We start from the raw sequence: 17276 nt of genomic DNA on the forward strand, positions 1-17276 counted from the left end.
TCCTTGGTAACGTTTGCTTTATTGCGTAAATTTGGTTGCAGAGATTTCTTACATGGGAACTTGAGCTCTAGTAGTTAAGCAGACATGAACGTCACTCTTCTTTAAAAACTGGCTAGAATATCACTAACCAGTTTTGTTGATGCGAACTTTCAACCTTGTTATAATATTTTAGACTTTCAAAGCTCTGTAAATTACCCATTATATGTTAAGTACTTAACTTGTTAAGTTTTGGATTATAATTTGTAATTTGTAATAACTTTTGCATTTTTTTTTTTAGTTTTTTATATAGATTAGTTTTTTTTATCATTGTATTTTTCAAGATCAAGTTTTTTTTAGTAGTTTTAGCTAAAAAAAAATGTACAAAATTTGAAGTGGGCCGAAAATAATTGAAATAATTGGGCCCAAAAAAATCAGATTTAGATGGGCTGAATGGCCCATTTTAGGCATGTCAAGACCGACTGGACTGGACCGGACCGGTCCTATATGTGACTCGGTCCGATCCAGGGTGGAGAATTCTTGGACCGAATAGGTTCGGTCCGGTCCACAAAATCGCCCAAGACCGAACCGAACCGGACCAAAATCACCCCTAATTTCAAGCATGTCTTACTCCATTCATGGCTTCCAATAAAAAGGTCCATCTTTGAACTCAGACCCTCCAGAGCACTGATGATCTGCCACTCTTTGCTCTTGCAATTCTTGGTTTTGCTTCAGCCCAAGAACCAGCTTCTCCAATTCTTTAAACCATGTGCCTTCTGCCATCGTAAAAGGAATATTTTTGTCCAGAATTGCGATGGACTCTTATGCCAATTGTAGCAACAGACTTGAAATAATAAGGAAAAAACAACTTGCTGATCTTTGAGGGATCAAAAACCTCTAAAACTCTTTTATTAACTTTGTTCAATGCAATAAAAAGGAAAATGCTTCAGTATTTATAGAAGTCTTATGACTATTAATGACCGTTACAACAGGGGCATTATGGTAATCCTTAGTAAGTGAGGACATAAAAGTATATTGAGCCCTTAAGAAACACGTGTGGAGCACATGACTAACTAACAATTAACTAACCGATGACTTCCTCATCTTTCCTTCCTTCTACAGCTTGAGCTCCTCTTCCTAGTATGATCTTATCATAACAATTTGGCAATATTAAATGCCGAATAATGTCTTCCGGTAAGGCCCGTCGTCATCTAATGTGGTTATTTTTCTTTGTCAACTCGTTTGCCCAGATTTGTTAATGTTACCCATTTTTTTCTTTTCCATTTCGTTGTTTGGTTGCAATGCTTCAACCATCGTCGACATTCCCATGGCATCCGGACCTGACCAATGATTATTTTTTATTGGCGATGAAGAAGAGTATAAGGTTGGTGGTGGACTAATATCTGAGCTACGAGATACTGTTGCAAAAGCGAGGGTAGCAAGCAGAGAGTTTGATGATCTTGACCAAATTGAAGAATAGGGAGATGCTAAAAGAGAATGCCGAGAGGGAGAAAGGAGACACCAAGAAGAAATTGAGAAGCTTGAAAAAGGTGGGTCATACTAATTGCTTCTTAAGATTTTATTCCAGCTTGTCCATCTCGTTCTGTTTTGTTTCACCACACGAGCTTTTGAAAGAATTATTAAGGTTTAGACTAGCTCAGGCAAATGATATCAGGTGCCTTGCATCTATATCAAAGTTGCGTTATACTCATATGTACCGAAGAGGAGTCTTAAGATTTTATTCCAGCTTGTCCATCTCGTTCTGTTTTGTTTCACCACACGAGCTTTTGAAAGAATTATTAAGGTTTAGACTAGCTCAGGCAAATGATATCAGGTGCCTTGCATCTATATCAGAGTTGCATTATACTCATATGTACCGAAGAGGAGAGGAAAAGGGTTTCAGGGGAGAAGAAGGGTTTTGGGGGGGGGGAGGGGGGAGAAGAGGAAAGAGAGGAGGAAAGAGGGAAAAGAGATAGGAGTTTACTTGGATCTGTACTTATTGTAATCTCTATAAGCTACTGACGTGTTTATTTTTCACTGGTGGGTGTGAAAATGAAAGTTATACCTGACCGGCTTCAAGGTTTTTCCCTCATGTATATATACACATGACGTTTTTCTCTTGTGAAAGAAATGTTATTTATAATTTTAAACTTTGTTCCTTCATGATTAATTATATATATTTGTTATGCGTTAGATTGGGCATGAATAATTAAATAATATAATAAATCCATCCATATAGGATTAAATAATTAAAATATCATGCCAATATAGTTAAATATATGCCTGGGTGGGGCCGAACTAGACGTATTTATCGAAAATGAGTGCTACAGCCACAAAAGGATTACACAAAAGTAATCTCACAAACTGACGTGTTTTCATATGATCCGTCGGATTTGTTTTACAATAAAAGTAACTTTACAATCTGACAAACCACACACCAAGCCACATCAATTTGTGAAATTATTTTTATATAGTTACTTTGTGACTAGAGTATTTCTCTTTCATATGGAATATATATAGCACCTCCTTGAAACAGACAATGAACCTCAACATATATAGGCAGTACTAGTTTAATAATCGAAAAAGCCACTTGAGAAGATCTTTATTTGATCTAAATTCTAATCTATGGAAGAAGTGCATGAAGTACATGATATTAGGGTACTAGTTTAATGCCCATGCATCCACCGATCCCTCACAGCTCATTACAATATTTTTCTGAATGCAAAACTCTTGTAAAAACCTTATTTGTATATACTACGTACTCGCAAGCTGGCTTGTACATGCATATACTTCTGGCTATACCTGAGATCTAGATTATCAAACCTAACGCCTTGGAAAGATCATTAAAAAAGACCAACGTCCGGAAATGGCCATGAAGATACTCAATTTGAAAGGCAAGGCACAGATGGAACAGTAGAAGTAGCTGTCCCTTCGGCATTCTTGCAGACAGCATGAGCATTCTTTCCTGGGACAGACGAAGTTATGTCTATTTGATCCAATACAATGTTTTTGCAGCTTTCCTCCGAGCAATTGAAAATTATGGCTTCATCATCTGCAGAAGTCCCCCGCACATCACGGTAAGTCACGTCACTCACTGCTACGCTCGACCCCTACATGCATGCATGGATCATACAGATCATCATCGATCATAGACATCCATTCGAATGGTTTCAGATAATTAAGCAGCTTGCTTTTGAAGAACAATATTGCATGCAGATCTAGCAGAAACAAGTAGTACTGGTGTATGTACATTTTTCAGTACCTTACTGGGGCCTCGAGTACCATCATGACTGGTGTAAAACTGGTCAATGATGATAGGGTGTTGGCTATCTTCAAGGGTGATGTCCTCGAAAGTGATCTTCCTTGCATATCCAGCTCCACCCTAGAAATAAATCAGTAGCTTGCTCGTTAAATTTTTTAAAAGAAAAAAAAAATGGAAAAGGAACAAAATAGTGTAAAATTAATATATTAATAATTAATATAGCCGGCCATTTTGATCCTCACATCCCACGTCTTGATTCTTGCACCATTTTGACACCCCTTGAAAGTACAGCCTCGCACGTATACTTCTTCTACTGTATCGTAATTTCCATCTTCTCCAAGGCTTCCAATGCTGCATTAATATATATATATATATATACAGAAATATATATCAGATATATATATATACATACATATTAATTGTAATGCTATATAAACGTACGACGTTGTATACATATATAATGAACTATTGTTGACAAACCTTATACCGTGGCCCGGACCACAAGTAACTTGGGTGATTTTGATATTAGACGTGCCGCCGTTAATAGCAATACAGTCATCACCTATACATGTACAAGTTGAAACAAAAAAGCAAATCAAACGACAATAAGAGCATGCAGCACAACATAATTAAGCAGTACTGAAGTATTACAGATCGATCATCTATAAGTATTTATATATATATATATATATATATACATATATATATTTACCGGTTCCTATTGTGGATTTTTCAATAGTAATGGTGGTAGAGCGAGAGATGTCAATTCCATCAGTGTTTGGGCTTTCGCCAGGGGCAGTGATTTCGAGATCAGATATATAGAAGTCACTGCAGCTAGCAATGCTTATATGGTTTTTAGCGCTATTCAGATGCCTTATTCCAGTTAGCCTGGAGCCATGACAATCGTTGATGTGAAGAGCCTGCATCATTTATATATATATATATATATATATATATATATATATATATATGTGTGATTAGCCGTGCAGAAATTGAGAAACATATAAATGGCTAAGATTATTTACCAAAATTTGAACACAGGCCCCGATCTCCTTAATTAATTCCAAGTATTGGAAGAAAAAGAAATTCAACATTTTCTAAGGGCAAGAAAAAAATATGAGTTTTTAATAATATCTTCCCAATCCAGAACAATGGGTTTTATCAGTATTAGATACATTGATATATATACATGGCAAGCACATGTATATAAATTATTCTTACCGTTGGCCGCTCGCAATTCGAGTTGCAATCTTGCCACCAAGAAGAACCCCGACCATCAATTAGTCCACCCCCATCAATTATTAGGCCATTTATTTCTGAGAATTGAATCCACTTATCATTGCCATTCCATGCATCTCTGCTTGGTGCAACGATCGTTCCTTGAAGCTGCAAGAGTACAGACATTCATCAATATATATAATGATAATAACAGCATTAATGATAAAACCACCAAAGTAGACATGACATGCAGCAAACGCATGTATATATAGTACTGTCGAGAAATAATCTCATATTAGGTGTGGATAAGGTTTTAGGCATGTTTATAAGAAATGAGTAATCCTCTCTTATAGAACTGATTTTATGAGATGAGTTACACCCATGAATTTCTTCACATATATTATATATATGTGTGAGAGAGAGAGAGACAATATTACCTGAACATGGACGCTGTTGGTTTTGCAGGGGCCTTTGAAAGCAACAGCGCTCAGCATGAATGTCATTCCGTTTGGTATTTCGAGGGTTGGGGTGCCTTCAGATGCTCCGCACACGTCCTCCCATGCTTTTAGAAAACTCTGTCATATAAATTAAGAAAAAAAAAATAGTCATAGATTAATATCACTCTGATCATGGGATCACAGGCCGAGCGCATTAGTTTAGAGAAATTGATTAAAAAGAAAATAAAGAGAAATATTGAACGAGATTTTCCTACTTGTGAATCGTCAGTTTGGCCATTTCCAACAGCACCATAATGAATCACATTGAAAGTATTTCCTGCAGCTGGAGAAAGAAGAACCCTAGCACATGAAGGAGTCAAGATCAGGATGCAGGAAAGAAGAATGAATATTAGACCTTGCATCCTTAAACACAGAGACAGAGATCAGATAATTCAAAAGTAGGAAAGAAGGGAGCTGGGCAGTGATGGATGCAAAGAAGGGAGGGCAGTGATGGATATTATATAGAGGCAAGCAATAGCATGCATGCAGTTCCAAGTACTGGTACAAGCAAAACATCACGATCATTTGGCATATGAATTTCTAAAATTATCTTAATTAATTCGGTAAACATTGACAATTTGTTTTCCTAATTAGTGACGACAGTACTGTTCATCTCTTATTTTATTGCAATGATTTCTCCGGATACCATGGTAATTAACCATGCATGTGAAAACATAGCTAATTTTTTAGGCTGCAACATATAAACTACTATCTTTAATTCGGTAATATATAATAATATTTAACATATTATTGCTTAACACATGCATGTAATTTTTTTTCCCATCTGAAACGAGTATTGAAGGAAAATCGCAGAAGGATTAGTTTGGATTGAAAAATACTCTCAATCCATCTCATCTCATGATTACAATTTTTTCAAATTTTCACACAAAATATAATAAATAATTTAATTTTTTCAAATCCTAAAATAATAATAATAATATTAAAAAATAATATTTTATTCAATTTTCATATAAAACTATTTCATCTCATCTTACTGTCCAAACAGTTAAGAAAATATTATTGATAAGATGGAGGAGACATTAATAATATTGTTGCATGCGTACTTAATTCAAATCAACGTACGTGTTTGTACAAATTTTAATACTAGCGACAAAAATAGAATAACATTTTCCCCTTATTTTGATAAATAAAAAAATATTAAAAACTTCAAAGCTTTTTTTAAAGGAAATATGCGGGTCGTACACTGTTACACACTCTATCTAAATATCATTTCTTTTATATATATATATATATAATATGAATGTTTGAGTCAATAAATATATATATATATTATATCGTTCGCAAACTTTCAACTAATTGGAGCGAAAAATGCCGGAATTCCTTTGATAATAGTTGCCAAATAAATTAGGTGAGAGAAGGTAGACTGGGAGCCGGCCGGAGGGGAAAAGTAAATTAGGAGGGATTTGCGGATGATGTGATCAGTCTGCATGCACCACTAGTCTAGATCATATGGTTTTGAGGCACTTTTAAAGACAATATATTTATAAATGAGAAGTGTTACTTGTACTTATAATTTTTATTTATATTTTTACTTATAAGATTTATCTTATCAGTTTTGTTTTCAAATTTGCATAATTTACAGAGTATCAATAACTGAGATGTGGAGAAATAAATTTTTTGTAAGTTTTTCTTATGTATAAATAGTATTTTTCTTTATAAATTACTTTTTTTTATACTTCTACACATTTTTTTTAAAAAAGTATGAAGATTAAAAAAAAGGCATAGAAACATGCATCTCATCAAAAAGTGGTGAAATATATAACAAAAATTCTATGTGCAGTTACTTTTACTTACTCTTTTGCGCATGCACTACACTAATGTGATTGACTGCATCACTTTTTTTAATATAAAATAATTGTTTTGACTAATCACATCAATAGAATACGTAAATAGTACGTAAAAATGAATGTACGTAGCAGAATTCTATATATAATATATAATATTAGGATGCTTATGAAGGAATATAAGGAATTTAAAAAAAAACGAAATTAGAAATATGAGAAATTATATTTGCAAGTCATGGAATATAAAAGTGTCGTGCACTCATTTAAAAAAAAGTGAGTAAAGATGGAGCTCACATGAAAAAATTAATCTTTTAATAATGAATTTTACTCTATAAAAGAGTGCACAATGCTTGTATACTCTAGAAAGATATATCGAGGAATTCATGAATTTAATATAAAAAATGTGGCACAATTTCTTGGGCCGAAGAAATTGTATAAACTTTGAATTCCTCGTTTAGGCCGGTTTGAATTAATTCAATGCTTAATTATAGGATTGATTCGCGCTTACTTTTTCGGTTTAGGGATTTTTTCGTAATCCAACAAATTAATTTATCCGAACCTCTAATTTCATCCAAATGATCCCTAATTACTAGATCTTAGGAGATCATATTACTTCGAAAAATAGCTAGTTTTTAATTTATAAAATTAATAATAACGAGTCCAAGAGAAGATAGGATTAAAAAAAGAATAAAAAAAGGTAAATTAGGAGTTAATCCATATATATTAATCGTTGTATGTAATATTAATGGGGGATGCATCATGATCGAGTTCTATGATTTAACTTATAAATAGTACATTGATAATGATTGAGTAATTCTTCAATCACAATGAATAAGATATGAGAATTATAAAGTAAGTACCCTCCCCCTTAATTAGTTTTCTAATTATAGCCAGAAGGGAGATTTGCTTCTAATTTCTATATATTCAGCTGCACAATTAATATATTTTCAGTACCATTTTCAAGGAAATAAACTAATTAATTATGCATTTTTAATTTTGGATAGAGAGATTTGGAGAAAAAGTATTTGGATTTGAGTCTTTAAAATTTAAATAATCTCCTATATATATATATATATATATATATATATATATATATATATAGATCATACAATATTAAAATTCAGATTTAGATTTTGCATCAAAACCAGACCAGATTTTAACTCTTCAAAATTTTGGATCTCAAATTACATTGCAAATAAAGAAACTTTTAACTGGACATTTTTTCCCACCTAGTTCAGAACCCGGATAACCGAAGGATGTCGACAATCTTAATTAATGAAAAAGGAAAAAAAAAAAAAAAAAGGTGTTTATATTATCAAGCCGGTATGTATATAATATCATCTATATAACTTAAATGGTAAAATTTAATTTGTAAAATTCAAATTTTAAAATTTTTCTTCTAAATTAAATTATGTGTTATCCAACCAGCTTATATAAATCAACATATTTACGAGTGATTGAATAGTAAAGCTATTTAGGTGAGGCTTATTAGTAAGAATTGAGATTAAAATGTTTCTATATTGCACAATTTTAATGTTAAAATCCATGCTGTCTGCCGACAACATTTGAGATCCGAGTGTCGTGTTTTTTCTCTAATGGTAAAGTAATTAAAGCGAAGGAAAACTCTACTCCCCACCAAGGGGAGTCACCCTTTTTTTTTTTACCCCTTTTTTTTTTTTTTTTACTTAATGGTTAAGTATAAGTGTTATTTGATGAATATATGATTTTTATTTATTTTTAAAAAACATTTAAAGAATTTTAAAAAATGTTTTAAAAAAAAAAAATTTTCTTCAAACCAGCTAGTTTTTTGTCATTTGAAAAAAGAATAGGAATAAGGGAAAAACAAAAAAGAGAACAAATCCTCAAATGTTAGGTCTTGATGATAACACGATGCATATATATGATCGATCTTGCAACATGGAAAAGCAGAGTATGCTTACACGATGCTAAGCATGGAGAATTTGTCTTCAGTATTATAGACACGATGATGATGAATGTTTACATTTCCAACTCCTAAAAAAAGAAACCGGGAAGAATTACCATGTACACTGCAAATATCGGAAGGAAGAAGACCTTCGGAATTTGGTTTGGAAATTAGGTAAAGATATAAACTTCATCGTATCCCTTCCTATAGTCAGACATCAAAATGCAAAATTCAATCAGTAAATAGATATGCAAGTAATATAATGCAGTGCAACAGGCAACTTCGGCTTACCCCGCCTTCCCACAATAAGTGGGACTGTAATTGTAAATAAGATTGTCGAGCACGCTTCGAGCAGGTGGCCGATTCAATGACTTCCTTGCCTCACTGCAGAAAACAATACAGGCTCAGTTGAGAACAAACATTTGTAAAGAAATACAAGAGTGTGTTCCTTTTTTTTCCTAGGAGAGTATGATTTGTTAGCACTGTAAGCGGGGCCCTGAGTTAATGTTATAATCAAGGAATCGGTGAATCAAGATGGTGGTCGTATCAATATATATCATTTAAAGGAAGTGTAACTCGAGAAACCATTACAACTGCAACACCACATTCATGCAGAAGTGTAGAGCTAGGGCAAGCAGGGCATTTTTCTAGGACCCACATCCCATTGGTGAACAGCTAATAACTTACTCCATCATTGTAATGTGGGCGCGTCTGGGGCTTAACAGGGTAAAAGACTCTACAAAACAACCGCATACAATGCATACAGCCAAAACAACTAGATTTCCCTACTTGGAAACCGTTAAAATTACGGTGAATGTGTCAGGAGGAAAAGTTGTCAGCACGGCCAAAACCTGCAGAATGAACTAGATGAACTTTTCACTCTATCAAGTCTCAAGGCCTAACCTGACCAAATGGTTTGCAACATGTTGCGTCACCTGAATTGCTTCCTCTGAGTGCGGAATCATTGATAAGCCCCATTCAAAAGCATTTTTCTGCACGGTGTATGTAATCAGCCATCTTATGTATGAAACATATGTGTTCTCAATTTAGTCAAGCCCTAAAGCTTCTTAGTGAAATGCCAATTATATGTTTTCTACTTACCAAAATGATGCATGAGTGATATCCAAAAAATCTTTCATAATGGAAGATTTGAGAAAATTCATGAATGAAAAGCGTCAACAGGGAGCCAGTTCCATCAATCAAATTTTCATAATCATGGAGTTAAGTGAATGATCACATGTAACAAGACTATTGGAAGCACGATATAAGAATTACCTCTGGATGCCATTGGAAGGCAGTCACAGGATAGCTTTGTGCGTGTACTGTGGAGACATAAACCTGATATAAACATCACCACTAAATTCAAAATACTCCGAGGGGATATAATAATATGAAGAGTCAAATCAGTAAAATATAAAAACGGTATGGCTGTAGTTAGTACCTTATTATCTTCATCTGCACTAGTGGTCAAGATTTTAAAAAAGCTGGATAGATTTTGGCTATCCTCAAACCTTTCAGGTGAAATTCCATACTGTCCCATTAAGAAAACAGATCAATTTAGAATATATATACATATACATACATATTGCTTTCAAAACACAGGCAAGTCTAGATATAACCAAAATGGATCCAAAAGCATACAACTGTAATAATAGACAAAAGGAAACAAAATTAGATGAAAGACACAAAAGAACAAACAAACCGCTCCCCCCCCCCCCCCCAAAGAAAAAAAAAAAAGAGGAAAAAAATCCTCGATTGAAAACATAGCTCATTCACACGTATAGAGGTTTGAGCCCATCTCCTCACCCTCCACAACTTGTTTACAGAAGAGAATGTATCATTTGGTAAGGACAATGGACCAGGCAAGGGTTTCATTAGAATTTGAAGTGTGAGAAAAAACGACTTGAGCAGATCAATATAAATTGTTTGAATGGTTCCAAGCAGAGAAGAGCAGAAATTTAAAGACAAGAGGAAGGTTATACTCCAACTAAATCATTTTTTTTTTTTTAAGGTTGTACTCCCAACTAAATCATTTTTTATAGGTTCCAACTAAATCATTTTATTGTTTAATAGGTTGTACTCCAAATAAATCATTTGGGGAACAACGTCAAAAGAACGCCTTCCACCTCATGTGTATTTCATCACTCCGACAGAATTTTATATGTAGTGCCTCACTAAAAAATATTTGGTTTATGGTCAAAAACCAAATCCCTTCAAAAAATCCCCAAGTCCAAACACAACTTTCAAGACTGGATCAGAGGATCGTTATTACAGATTCCCAAATCATATCAGACTTTGTCAAGCTTACATATAAAATTACTAAAAGAAATTTAAATATTAATGAAACAAGATATAGATCAATTCACTCATGGGGAAATTACAAGAAGCAATAGAATTCAGCATAAAGTGATTATATTATTGAGCCATCTATGAATTAGAACTTACATGGTGGTTTTGCATGACAAGACAATCTGTACTCAACTTTTTAAGCAATTCTGGAGGAAATCTGCAAAATAATGTACACATCAAGTTGCAATGTTATATCACAATAGACTTTTTATGTTTTGATAACTTTGTTATTACCGAGAATTTAAACGATACCAATTAGTGCTTGTGAAGATGATAGACCATTACAGAAACTTCCACATCAAAATCAAACTTCTGTGAAGTTTACACGCAAATTGAGACATTTTAAGAAAAAAAAAAACGAAAGAAACAAGAATGCAACGTGTATGAAATACATTTCCTAACATTATTATATAAAGTTCACTGTTTTACATTTTTCTTCTTCTTTTTTCATAATTTTTTAATGTAATAAAGCAAAATACGAAATTAATGGATTAAGATTTACGCGGTCTTTGGATGCTAGATAATTTCATATGATTTGAGTTGATTGGTAAATAGTAATATTTTATAAATTTCATTAAAACATATTTAAATATAAATAAGTTGAGATATATATTTAAATGTATGAAGTACGTTGATATGGGTTTAACTTTTTTATGAGAAGTTTCTCGTCTTAACACTATGTCATTTGGATGGTGTGTTGTGTATTGTGTAAGACCTTATAATAATATTTTTCCATTAAAATTTCTTATATAATCACAAATTTAAATTGATATAACATCTTACAATGAGCCAAGAATATTATGATATCTGTACTTTAAGACTATCTAAAAATTACTTCAAATAACAATATCGGAGTCCACTCAAAAGATGCCTACGAATGATCAGACTAACTGTATCTAATCCTGTCAAAAGATCACTCATCATAATGCCTGTTTGAGGTCTCCACATGCATCACCAATCTACAGTTGTCTTTTCTTTCAAAAGTCATCCGAGAATCTTTCCCAAGGGCACTACTCAACTGAAAAATGAAACTTTCCCAGGAACCCTAGCACACCAAATACTCTTCAAAAACTAACCCAGATTACCTGCTCAAAGTCATTTAAGTATCACAAATCAAGTTTCCCAATACCAGCCAATCTCCAGAACACTCTATTCTCCTATTCCCCAGAAGGATCAACATACAAGATACCAAACAAAGAATCCCCCCACCCTAGTTCCCCAGCCAGTAAAGCACACACAGATGTTCCAGCATGGACTTCCATCTTCGAACAAACAAAGTAGGTTCCAATATGGGTTTCCATATTCAGACAAACCAAGTATTAGGCTTAAGCTTAATTCTTCCCTTCACAACCACAGAAGATGTATTCCAAACATCGACTTTTCTTTTTTCAATGATTGGTTGTAAATTAAGAACAATTCACCATCATCATATACAACAATAACACAGAGCATGTCCCTGTTTTGGAGAGGCTACGACAAAAAAATAGGTTCATTATCAATTTCAATTGCATCAAAACCAATGTGCAGATATAATTGAAAACTTGTATACCTTTGAAACACAGTTCCTTCAATTTGTGTGTTTTCTATAAACTGAAGGGTAGACGCCTGGTCTGTTGCATTAAATGATTCGAGAATATTCTGGTCCTATTATCAAGAAAAACAAGTCTGTCATTAAATTATAAAAAAAGGCCCTTTGAAAAGGATTATTTAAAATTCAACCAGCTTCGCACGACATTAAATCAGAAAATGTTAAGGAATTAAAAACATTTTATATCTTCATTGTAAATGCATAACAATGATCATCTATGCATTCAATGAAAGATAATTAATTCTTGATTTTCATTACCAAAAAAAAGGATAACAGTCCCAATCCTATAAACCAATATAGGCCATAAAGTAGGAAATATAATGAGTATCACTCAGTCTACTGATGTAAAGCTAAACATTTGAAAATACCTAGAAGTATTCCGTAAGAACAATATTCTCCTGCCATCAACAGTTTAATTGAATCTACTATAGGAAGAAACATGAGTATACTCAGTCTAGTCATGTGAGGCTAAACATTTGATAATACAAAGAGGGATTCCATAAGAACAATATTCTTCTCCTGTCAACAGTTTAATTGAATACGCTACAGGAAGAAACAATATTGACTATTATGATACTGAAACTCAATTTGGAAGTATTTTAAAGGGGTAAAAATGTGAAACAAAGGGACAATGAGTTGAGAACCAGAAACCATTTTGTAAAATATATACAAATTAGGAGAAAGATAGACTACCTTGCTTATGATCATTGTTAATAACTCAAAACCTAAGCAAATAGCATATAGTGGAAAATGGTCACCAGCATCATTCTTCTTTAAAATTTTCTGCATCAAGCAATAATAGATAGGTTATTGCAAGCGAAATCCATAAGTACCAATTACAAGTCGCACATACTTTTTTTTTTTTTTTTTTTATATGTTTAGAATGTATAGATACTTATAAAAAAAATTGTTTAGAATGTATATATTCATACATAAATGAGGAATCTTAGCATGCTCTTTATTGCAAAAGCATATTCTGCTGGTGGATAATTCTTCAAGCAATGCAAATCTAAGTTTTCACATACATTACTTACCAAAAAAAAGAGAGAGAGCTTCAACATACAGATTAAATGGCTAATGAACCAACCACAGTTACCAGCTCAAGAATGGAAAAAGGAGAAGACGTGAGATGAAATTGGAAAACCTAACAAAGTGCATTGTTCGGGACATTATTGTATTAACCAAATCCTGCTGAGAAGGCCTTTAGTGGTTATAGTGCCCCTACTAGTTATGCACCTCACTGGAAACAAAAAAGATATAGAGAAAAAATTGCTTTATTTGTGCTTCCTTATTGACCAAATATTTTTTTGATAACTAAGAAAACTTCATTAAAAAGTGAAAAGGCGCAATCCAAGACAATTTCCTTTATCGACCAAATTGAGGAATTAAAACAACTTTTCGATATTTTCTTTCAAAACTTAGAAAGCCAAAGTTTGACTTTCTTGTGTAGTGGTTGGCAGCATATATTTTTTTTTTTATAAGTAAATGATTGGCAGCATATATATACAATACTCCTCTAGCATATTCTGCTTCCAATACTTTTTTTTTTCTTAGAATTACTGACATTTCAGATGAATCATTGACACCTGCTTTGGGAAGTGATTTTATCATTAGATAAAAGTAAAGTTGACGTACAAGTCACAAAACGCTTCTATTTTCGTTTCCATTATTTTTCCATATGAATCTGACTCCAAATAATCCCATGACAAGTCTTTTTTTTATTGGCATTGGGTGTCTGAGAACAAAGTAATCCCATGACAATTAGTCATATTAATTACAGACTCCTTTAAAGAATATCAGAAACTCAATCATGCACTCGACTCAAAAACAGAGTTGATGACGACAACATAAATGTTTTTTTTTCACAACTCCTGTTGAAAGCAATAACAGCAGAACAAATCAAATAGAAACAGATCAGATTTCTGCATGAATTAGTCGGTTGGTTATGGGGAAAAAATTCCTGCCCAAACAAACTTAGACTGTGGAATCCCCAACAAGCCAAACTGAAGCATTAACCCCCCCCCCCCCCCCCCCAACCCTAAAATTGGCAGGTCAGTTTCATTCTCATCAGTTCAAAATAGGGTCAGGTTGGTCACTTCCTACAAACAAACCGAGGCAAAAGAAAGGGAGAAATGTTACAATATTGCCTCAAATCCACATTTCAATCTGCAACAGTTCCACCACAGATTCAAAGCAATGCACAAAGACACATAAATTGAACCAGACCAAAGATTAAAAGCAGAAACCAGAAACAAAACAAAAAATACCTCCAATTCCAATCAAGAACGGAAACCAACGAGTCAAAATCTAGGGGAGAAAACCTAGGTTTGGGATTACTTTGAGTGATTAGGAGATGCTGAAGCAATCGAGCAGTAGTATCAAAGATCTTCTCAAGTAAGTAGTCATATAAAAGTAGTGAGAGACAGAAGGAACATTGGAGCGGAGGAGACAACTGAACTGTATGAGGCTTGAGAGTTGAAAGGTCCAAACTATAGCGAATGCACTCAATCAAATTTACATGGAAAATAAAGAGCTTTCTTCATCTAGCATTGATCATGCAACACAAGTAATTTTTATTTTTTTCATCTACTAGAACCCAGCACATTTCAGGTTGTTAAAAGCTACCAATGCCAGTTTTGGATGTGCAGACACTACTAGATAGTACAAACCACTCTGTATATTATTCATTCGAAAATTTGGAGAAAATTAGTAATTACCTTAAAAATTCTCTCAACAACTTCATAGTACAAACCAGTTTTAGCCCAGCCTCCTGTGAAGAGCACTCCATTGACCATATCTAGCTTCTGCAATGCACTGTATGTATTTAGTGTGGCATCACATGATTGGAGAGGACAGATAACTCAAGTGCCAAACAAGTCATTTTTGGGTCATGTCATGAATCTCAGAGATAGTCAACGTTAGCAATACTGTAAGAGCAAATTATCCTATGTAATTCAGACGAACCCGGTCAATCTTTTCACGAAGCATGCAACAAACCCCAGTATGCACAGAATTAACTGGACATGTAATGTAATTGGATTCTTCGTGGCATTTACATCAAATAGGAGAAGCAACTATATCTTGGTCTTACGTACTAATTTTTGCAATTAAAGGAGCACTTGCAAAGGATATAGAGCACGTGGAGGCTTTGATTCAGGAATATTAGAGAGAACAGTACCGGTCACACGCCCAATTCCAACCACGGTTGTCATCGCTCTCGTCCCGAATTGTAAGCTTTTGATGTTTTTTCTTTTGATGTTTTAATTATGAAGAAGAATACTGTAAGAATCAATTTCTACTGAAAGTTACTTGTTTACTTATCAAAAAAATCAAGTTCTACTGAAAGTATGGAGCATGAACACAAAGAAAATCACCAACTCCAAGCTCGCTCTCATATATATTATATATATTTTTAGACCGCACTCGCTTACAAGTCAGAACAAGTTATAAGAAATAATCCCCAGGCAAAACCTAGCAAGTTGCCGTAATTCTCACCGTACCCAAACATCCCAAATTCCGAGAGGGGAAAAAGAAACAAATATTTTACCTCGAAAAGAATCTCGGGAGGCTCGTTATAGATAAGAGGAATGACACGAGCTCCAGCCGATTCAACGAATTTCACGTACGAAGCGGCTATGTAGGAAGCGTTGGTCGCATTGCTGAGGCGTCCGGAGGCGCCGTCTCCTGGATGGCTGAGGATGCCGATCACCGGCCGGTAGTTAAGCTTGGGGCTCGGGGCGACACACCTGGGAGATTCAGGGATGATTTGATTCGGGAGAAGAATCGTGGGCTCGGCCTTGGCAAGACTGAGCTCCTTGGTGTAGGAAATGAACAGAGGGACCCAGAGATAGTTCCAGATATCTGAGTAGCGGGAGGGGGATGCAGAGGAGGAGGAGTTGGAGGCGAGGGCAGAAACAGCGTCGTTCGGCATGTCGGAGGCGGAGGAGGAAGATGAGTGGGAGGGAGAGGAGCGGGAGACGGCGTCGTTTGGCATGGTTTAGAAATGATCGAAAAAGTCGTGTAAAAAGAGGTGGAAAGATGGAGGAAAGAGGAAGGGAGAGTGACGTGGAATGGGCATAGATATAGACACGTGAGGACAGAGGAGTTGGGAGGGTCGGCCAAGGTTGGTCGGTGGTTTTACGTCGTATGACGTAATGGGTAACGAAGGACAACATATGGCGGGGAAATCTACAGATAATGGGCTACTGGATTGGCCCACAACCACCGAGCGTGGGGACTTGCTGACTAGGTTTTCTGAATTATTTTGGCACGGAAATCTACAGGTGTCCATCGCTCGGCGTAAGTAATGAGGTTTGGAAGTGAGAATGCGCAAGCGTTACTGAAAGATAAATACAGAATTCATATAAGAACTGAAAAAAAAGAAGTAAGCGAATTTGGGTACTAAATCGCTTGCGTATCAATACTAATATATAAAGTATTTATTTAGTGAAATTATGTAAATTGAATATGAAAATAAATTTTATGAAATAAATGATGTTCTTTTCTTAAAAAATTTTTATTCGTTGATTTTTTTATTTAAAAAAATTATATCAATATCAATACGCAATTTGATATGCAGACAACTTGTACGTGGTAAGACTCTAAAAATACTAATATATGAAGTATTTATTTAGTGAAATTATGTAAATTGAATATG

General features: G+C 34.4%; 2 protein-coding genes across 2 annotated transcripts; both read right to left on the reverse strand.

The window, feature by feature from the left end:
* Window positions 1–2527: 2527 nt before the first annotated feature.
* Window positions 2528–5345, reverse strand: LOC121235217 (probable polygalacturonase At3g15720). Its single transcript, XM_041131517.1, has 8 exons — window positions 5169–5345; window positions 4894–5031; window positions 4460–4624; window positions 3951–4158; window positions 3719–3800; window positions 3481–3589; window positions 3239–3358; window positions 2528–3086 (listed from the first exon to the last, which is right to left on the reverse strand). The coding sequence occupies exons 1-8, from the start codon at window positions 5313–5315 to the stop codon at window positions 2859–2861; spliced, it is 1197 nt and encodes a 398-aa protein (XP_040987451.1). The 5' UTR covers window positions 5316–5345; the 3' UTR covers window positions 2528–2858.
* Window positions 5346–8634: 3289 nt separating this feature from the next.
* Window positions 8635–16686, reverse strand: LOC121235004 (gamma-glutamyl hydrolase 2-like). The gene is made up of 10 exons (XM_041131185.1): window positions 16167–16686; window positions 15337–15423; window positions 13313–13402; window positions 12581–12675; window positions 11128–11188; window positions 10124–10213; window positions 9958–10020; window positions 9586–9674; window positions 8974–9066; window positions 8635–8886 (listed from the first exon to the last, which is right to left on the reverse strand). The coding sequence occupies exons 1-10, from the start codon at window positions 16611–16613 to the stop codon at window positions 8853–8855; spliced, it is 1149 nt and encodes a 382-aa protein (XP_040987119.1). The 5' UTR covers window positions 16614–16686; the 3' UTR covers window positions 8635–8852.
* Window positions 16687–17276: the final 590 nt, after the last annotated feature.

The sequence above is a fragment of the Juglans microcarpa x Juglans regia genome, chromosome 6D, assembly GCF_004785595.1.
Source record: "Juglans microcarpa x Juglans regia isolate MS1-56 chromosome 6D, Jm3101_v1.0, whole genome shotgun sequence".
In the NCBI taxonomy this organism is placed as follows: domain Eukaryota; kingdom Viridiplantae; phylum Streptophyta; class Magnoliopsida; order Fagales; family Juglandaceae; genus Juglans; species Juglans microcarpa x Juglans regia.

What these genes read in the sequence shown, in the direction of transcription:
- LOC121235217 (XM_041131517.1), bottom strand. Translation starts at nt 5,315, where the DNA reads ATGCAAGGTCTAATATTCATTCTTCTTTCCTGCATCCTGATCTTGACT. An exon ending in CCAACAGCGTCCATGTTCAG is followed by an intron (nt 4,625 to 4,893) that starts GTAATATTGTCT and finishes GTACTCTTGCAG; the next exon opens with CTTCAAGGAACGATCGTTGC. An exon ending in GGTCCGGGCCACGGTATAAG is followed by an intron (nt 3,590 to 3,718) that starts GTTTGTCAACAA and finishes ATATTAATGCAG; the next exon opens with CATTGGAAGCCTTGGAGAAG.
- LOC121235004 (XM_041131185.1), bottom strand. Translation starts at nt 16,613, where the DNA reads ATGCCAAACGACGCCGTCTCCCGCTCCTCTCCCTCCCACTCATCTTCC. An exon ending in CTCCCGAGATTCTTTTCGAG is followed by an intron (nt 15,424 to 16,166) that starts GTAAAATATTTG and finishes AGTGCATTGCAG; the next exon opens with AAGCTAGATATGGTCAATGG. An exon ending in CCTTCCAATGGCATCCAGAG is followed by an intron (nt 9,675 to 9,957) that starts GTAATTCTTATA and finishes TACACCGTGCAG; the next exon opens with AAAAATGCTTTTGAATGGGG.